Source organism: Crocodylus porosus, unplaced genomic scaffold, assembly GCF_001723895.1.
Source record: "Crocodylus porosus isolate Cpor-Errol unplaced genomic scaffold, CroPor_comp1, whole genome shotgun sequence".
Classification (NCBI taxonomy): domain Eukaryota; kingdom Metazoa; phylum Chordata; order Crocodylia; family Crocodylidae; genus Crocodylus; species Crocodylus porosus.
In genome coordinates, this window is record NW_017728935.1 from 1,055,067 (window position 1) to 1,062,018 (window position 6,952).

The window sequence follows — 6,952 nt, forward strand, 5'->3', positions numbered from 1 at the left end:
ACTGGAAGGTTTGCTTAGCCAAAAATCCTCTGTACCCGGGACTCCGCTCCCTGCCTGGGGGTGGTTATGCTGCTGTCCATGCACCCATGTGGGGTCAGCTAGGAGCCAATTGCTTCCAAGGCTTGTGTGCGTCCTGGCTCTTACCCCACGATCTGGGTCACAGTGTGAGCACCCTTTGCTAGCTCTGTCGCGCTTCCCCCCTTAGCACGGTCTGGAAGTTGCCTCTCCTGTAATCTGAGTGCGGCATCTGCGTGACCTCACCTCTTTACAGGGAACAATAGCTCGGCACTTCGTGTATCCGAGCCAGCACAGCATCGCAACCCGTATCACAGCCTCTTCTTCCAGCACACCTTTCACACCACGCCTGCCTCTGGGGTGCACAGCTACAGCCACCCCTCCTTAGCCACCGGGATGCAGGCCGTGGCCTGCAGAGCCGGGTGTTGGGAAGCCCAGGTCTGGCTCCCCGGAGGGGGACGGTGCTTGAGCCCTCCATGCAGGAGGCCCCGCGACTGGAACAGCAAGTTGTGCTGCAAGCTAGCCGCTGGCAGAGCTCCATATGCGAGCTCAGGATTGACTAGCTGAGCCAGCTGCAGGCTGGGATTGAGGAGCACACGCCGAGCTGGGGCTGGGCAGCACCGGGACTGGCATAGCAGAGCGGGGGCTGCAGGTCCGCGCTGCAGAGCATCCGCAGAGGAAGCCCAGGACTGGAATAGCACAGTGGGGTGCAGGTAAAGGATAGCAGCACTGGCAAGGCTCGGCGTGGGGAGTGCCAGGCCTCAAGCCAGGACTGAGGGGCCTTGGCAGAGCCGTGCATGGATGGGATAGAGCACCTGTCCCCCTCACTCCCAAGAGCTCCCTTTCCTCCCACAATTCAGATCTCAAGCAAAGGGCCAGCTCAGAGCTGGGTCTAGACCTGACTTCCCTCCCAGATCTCTAACACAGTTTCACTCTGACTTGCAACTGCTTTACAAAAGCCACATCAGGCTCCAGCAGGCTGGGGTGTGTGCAAGAGCACCGTGAAACAGCACCGTGATATGGGTGCGGGCTTGCAGACACCTGGGAAATGGGCTTTTTCTCTAATGCACTTCTTCCAGGCTACCAGTTCTCCCTTCAGCCCTACCAGGTTCAATTTCCAAGTGCTGATCTTGGGCCTGTGAGACTCCGGGAGCAGGTGTGTGAATGCTGATGCCTCCTGTTTGCAGAGACCCATTAGTGGGCTGGGAAAAAAGCCGCCCCCAGACAGAGGGGCATGAAAGCCGGCGGTTCAGTGAGCGACAGAGGAGGCTGTGGCCTTTGCTGGAAGCTGCTCTTCCAGCTGAGAACACAAAGGTGCTTTATTTACTGCAGTGCTATAAATATCCCCTAGCCAGGTGTGCTGGGAGAAAGGGCTAAATGACCATTGTTGCAGAAGGGAGGAGAAGCCAACTGGCAGCTGCCTCTGGCTCCTTAACCCCTTCCCTGTCCGGGCCAAGTGCCCCGATGCCCGGCTACAACCCTTGCAGCAGGATGTTTTGGTGCAGTGCATGACGACACAGGTTTGCCCGTCACCGTGGGTATCACGGGAGGCTCCCAAGGATCGCACAGGGCTAAGGTTCGGCCCGAAGCTACCAGTGCCCCATTCAGTGGCTGTGCACAATTTGTGTCCAGCCTACTTGGGCTCGGTGACTCTGAGGGCGCAGTGTTGCTTGAGGAGGACCTCAATGCGCCGACTTGGGATTCGGGAGCGCTGCTGGGTCTATGACCAGACTTGAGCCATTCTGCTTCCATCCAGGAGAGAGCAGTGCCACGTGCTGTCACAGATCCTTGCAACCTGTGCACTTTTAGACTGGGAGAAGGGGAAAGGAGGAGTGAGGGGAGCCACGAGCCGGGGAAATAGCTGAACACACCCCTGAGCCCTTGTTGCTGTCTTTGCTTTTTGGCCCTGTGCAGACTACAGAGTCTATGCTGCCGGCGGGATGGGCCTGGACCTGCGGCCTCACAACTACATGCAGCACTACGACATGCTGAAGGACATCTGGGTGTCGCTGGCGGCCATGCCCACGCCCCGCTACGCCGCTGCCTCCTTCCTGCGTGGCACCAAGATTTATGTGCTCGGTAAGAACAGACCCATTGCTCTCCCATGGGGGCCCAGCCAGGCGGTCACTCCTCTGAGCCCTGGGCCCAGGGTGAATGCTGAGGGAGGGGTCATTCCCAAAAGGGGACATTGTGGAAGCTGCTGTCCGTGAGCACCCTGTGCTTAGCTGCCGGAGATGCAGCTGTGGAAGTTTGCATTCCTGGAGGATAAAACTGAGGCCTGTGCAGAGCACCCAAGCACCACCTCAGTCCCAGGTAGAGGCACAGGCCGTGGGCAAGCTGGCTGCAGGCGGGTTTCACCATTGCCTGCCCTACTTAGCTGCAAGTCTGGAGGTGTGTGATGGTTGCCAGGTTTCCAGCTCCAGTTTTAGACCACAGCCTCCCATACAAGCCTCTGGCCTTTAATAACAGCAGCAATACAGCTGCTTAGCTTCTGTCTCGAAAGCACAGCGCAAGTATTAAGGGCCCATTCCATAACTGATGTCAGTGGAGGCAGGCCCTTCGTCCGAATTATCCCTTTGCAGGGAGTCAGCATCATTATCCTCGCCTTGTAGATGGGGAAATTGAGGCATCTGCAGAGTTGGAGCATCTGTCAGGAAGCTGGGGTAGGAGCCCAGGAGGGCTGATCATGCTCAAGCCACCAGGTAGTTTTGCCTCTCTAGGGGAGTTCCCAGTAATGAACCTTGGATCCATTTGAAGTTCATCCGTTGCTCCTGCACAAACAGTTTGCATTGCCTTGGAGTAAGCCTGGGCTTCCAGTCTTCAAAGTGGCGCTGAGCTTCTGAACTGGAAAGAGCTGTGTTCATGTGCATTGGACTTGTACAAGAATAACACGGTGCCGTTGTGTTACTATCCCAGCATCGTGTGCTGGGGCGTGTTACTGGCACCGAACCTCATCTGAGCTGCAGAGCTCCCGAGCCTGCAGTACTCACCCTGCTGCTATGGATGCATCTCGATTACACTGACACCCACCCAGTGCCTTCCAGGGCTAGCTAGTGCTGCTGTCACTGGAGAACAGGGTGAGTGGTGCAGGAAAAAGATGTGTTTCCATTGCCTGAGCGGGCAGGAGAAACTGGAAAATGTCCAGTCCCTCGTGGTCTCAGGCTGAGCGCTGCAAAATTCAGGGCTTCCGCAGGCCCTGGCTAATTACAATCCATACTTCTGAAATGAATGCCCTTCACTGTGGCAGTCATGGGCCTTCAGGTGGGCACAGTGGAGATCCTGCACCAAGAACCAGTGGTGTCATGACTCTGGTGTTGTTTGCAAGTCTGCTGCAAACAGCCACACATCTGTACTCCCTGAGTAACTTTTGCTTTGTACGGCCATTGTAAGCATTTTGGGGCAGGGAATCTGGTTTTGTTCAGTGCCGTACGGCTCCAGGCACAGAGAAGTTCTGGTCCATGACTGAGGCTTGCAGGCCTTACCATGGAGATGATGCCAGTCATGCTCTTCTGCAAATCCCAGGCATTAGGTTTTGTGCATTCCCTCCCTGCCCTCCAGAACTGGGAATTAAACTACCCGGCAGTCCTCCCTCACCACCTCAGACATCCTCTTCCCACTTCCAGTCGTCAGTGCTCTCCTCCCCCAGTCTGAGTAGACATTTCTATGTTTCATTGTCCCGTGGGAAGCAGACACTGTTTAGGAAGCATTTTCGTCAGTCCCATTTCCCAGTGATATGCAGGCTCCTCTGGGCCTGTCAAGCCTGATGACAAGGTAGCGTAAGACAAACAGGCGACCAAAGGGCAGGGCAGACAAAAGGAGCGGATGGGGACAATGGTAACCAGATGCCGGGGTTACCAAGCTGATCTCTGCATGGCTCCACCTAGCTCCTTTCAGCTGCCAAGTTACTCAGCGCTCACCCCAGAAAGTCATGGCATCCCTGATGCATTTGTCCCCATCTCTGTCCCAGGCGGACGGCAATCCAAGTACGCCATCAATGCCTTTGAGGTCTTCGACACCGAGACCCGATCGTGGACCAAGTTCCCAAACATCCCCAGCAAAAGGGCCTTCTCCACTTTCGTGCCCACGGAAAGCAAGCTCTTCAGCCTCGGGGGCCTGCGGCAGGGCCGGCTGTACCGGCAGCCCAAGTTCATGAGGACCATGGATGTGTTTGACATCGAGCAAGGTACCCACCCGCTGCGGGCGGATGTGCAGTACAGCGAGGGCGTATGTCAGGCAGCTGGGTCTGCTCTTCTGTGCCAGATGCTGAGGGCCGTAGCCCCGTCTCTCTGCCTTTGCTGAGAGTCAAGGGGCTTCTGCACCCTGCAGGATTGCCTGCTGACCCCTTGAGCCCAGCCCCGACCCTGAGCTGGGCAGCAGGACCGCAGGTGGCGAGCCCACCATGCAGGCAGCCTAACCTCTCTCTTGGGACACTGCAGGGAGAGACCCTGGCCACACAGGGGACAGGATACCCCAAGGGGAAGCTGCCTTGCCTGGAAAACCAGCTTTCTGAATTCCAGCTGGGCGGGGCGGGTTTGGCTGGGCTGCATCTGTTTCCAGAGGTAAGAGATGTATGCCAGTCTTTAAGGCTCTGCGACCCTTGCTCGGTGAGGGAGGTTTGCAGTCGGGTCTCGGAGATCAGTACAGCCAGTCCAGTCTAGCACCCAGATTTCAGCGCCCTGCAGCTTGCATCCAGAGCTGACTCGGAGCAAACGGGACCCTTTACAACATCTCAGTCCGGTTCTGTGCTTCAGCCAGGCTGGGGTTTTGGCACAGGCTCTCTCTAATGTCACCTCCGTAAGTGTCACTTCGAGCTCGGAGTTTCAGAGGACTGAAACGCTAAGCAAAGCGCCCCACAACTCCTTCGAGCAGTCTCTGGTGTGTGGTGGCACGCTGAGCGGCACATGTCTGTGTGTCCATCCTCTCTCCCATCAGGCGGCTGGATGAAGATGGAGCGCTCCTTCTTCCTGAAGAAACGGCGAGCAGACTTCGTCTCTGGCTACCTGAAAGGCAGGGTCATCGTGGCAGGGGGGTTAGGTGAGGAGCTGCCAGCAGGGCAGGGAGACATTTGCAGAAGTCTTTATGCGATGGAGGAGCCTAAGTCTCATTGTCACAAGCGACTTAGGCACTGTCCTTCATTGAGAACCAGGGGTCGTTTTCAAATCCACGTGAATAACGCTGTGAATGTAGGGAAATTTCCCCATTAGGCATCTCAGTGCCTAGGTCATTTTTTGAAAATACAACTTGGGCTCTTGGAAAATGCCACCTGAATGGATCAGGCTTGCACAGGTGACTGCTGGTTTTGAAGTCCTGCTATTTTATTTTCTTGGCTGGCTCAAAACAGACTAAGTGCAGCACCTGTCACACTGGGCCACCCAGAAAAGTCCTTGGGCCCAGGCATATGTATGGGCCACGCAACTGTGGGCTGGAACAGTGACTCTCAACCAGGGTGCCACCCTGGGGTGTCACCAGATCCTTTGAAGGGTGCTGCGAGGTGAGGAGCTAAGCAGACAAGCTGAGTAAGTAATTTTAGTCTCGGGCTTGTCCTTGCTTGAAGCATCCTCCGCTGCCTAGCCCCTCTTCAAGGAGCTCCGTGCTGTAATATAAAAATGGGTTTTTGACATTGGGTGTCTTGCCATTCACAAAGTGATGGAGGATGCCTCAAGTCCAGTGAGGGGTGCCTCGAGTCCAAAAAGGTTGAGGACCGTGGGGCTAGAAGAACTGACTTCCTTATAGCAGGTGGAGGGGGGAGAGGTGGGGCCAGGGCCTCCGAGGTGGGGTGGGGATTTATCCTGTTTCCCTGCTCAGATCAGACTTCTCCCCCCGTTATCGTGATATGTTTGTTTCATAATCAAGCATCTCCTGCTCCTCGGGCTCTCTCAGGGAACCAGCCGACCGTCCTGGAGTCCGCCGAAGCCTTCCACCCGGAGAAGAACAAATGGGAATGCCTCCCGCCCATGCCCACCCCTCGCTGCGCCTGCTCCAGCGTCGTGGTGAAGAACTGCCTGCTGGCCGTCGGCGGCGTCAACCAGGGCTTGAGCGATGCTGTGGAGGCGCTGTGCGTGTCGGACTCCTAGCAGGCCTCTGCCCGAGCCCCCTCCAGCCGGAGGTCCTAGGAAGGCGGCAGGATGAGGACGCCACCAGGTCCGCTCTGCAGAGTCCCTGGGCGCTGGAGCGGTTTGCACTCGCTGCCCTGCTCTCTCCGGCTGCAGCTCTGCTGTCGTGGTTTAGTGCAAGGAAGGGGGCCACCTCCTCCGCCTCTTGAGGCCAGCACTGCTGTGATGCTGTTTGCTAGCAAAGGCTCGTGACTGCCCGTTAGCCAGTCCTGCTGTTCACAGCTCTACCGCTCCTCTGGACAGCCCTGATCTCCACCGCTGCTCTGCGATCCCACAGCCCTGCAGCTGCTGGGAATGCACCAGCTCCTCTGGGTGGGACGCTTTGACATGGAGACCCCCCCTCAATTTCCTGCAAGGGTCCGGAAAGCAACCCAGCTGAGACCAGCTTGCGCCGGAGGTGGCGTATCGTGTCTACCGCCATCGGGGAGGGACCTTGAGGTCAGGGCAGAGAGCGCTCCGATCACAGCTCGCAGCTGCCAAGTCCCGGGGGAAGCGTGCGTATCCGGACAGGCCAGGGAAAGCTGCTGCTGAACGGGTGGAGCAGACCTGTTTCTGGTGGGGGACTGCAGCAGCTGGGGCTGCCTATCCATGCTGCCAAGTAGGAAAAGGACCCTCCTGGGCCAGCGGGCATCGGTCCGATGGCAGGACTGTCGGTGACCCCCTCCCATTAAGCTGTAGCATTCGACTGTTGCTTCACAGGAGCCGAAAGCGCTCTCAGGGACAGGACGCGGGGGCTCATGTTGGGTCTGCTTTCCACAGGGGGTAGCTCTGCCTGTGGCAGCAGAAGCCCAGGTCTGCCTTCTCTCGCTTTATTGCAGAGGTGC

At 57.3% G+C, this 6,952-nt stretch overlaps 1 protein-coding gene across 1 annotated transcript; it reads left to right on the plus strand.

The window, feature by feature from the left end:
- The first annotated feature begins 256 nt into the window (after positions 1-256).
- Positions 257-6,406, plus strand: KLHDC8A (kelch domain containing 8A). The gene is made up of 4 exons (XM_019546564.1): positions 257-2,094; positions 3,983-4,198; positions 4,948-5,049; positions 5,896-6,406. The coding sequence occupies exons 1-4, from the start codon at positions 1,956-1,958 to the stop codon at positions 6,087-6,089; spliced, it is 651 nt and encodes a 216-aa protein (XP_019402109.1). The 5' UTR covers positions 257-1,955; the 3' UTR covers positions 6,090-6,406.
- Positions 6,407-6,952: the final 546 nt, after the last annotated feature.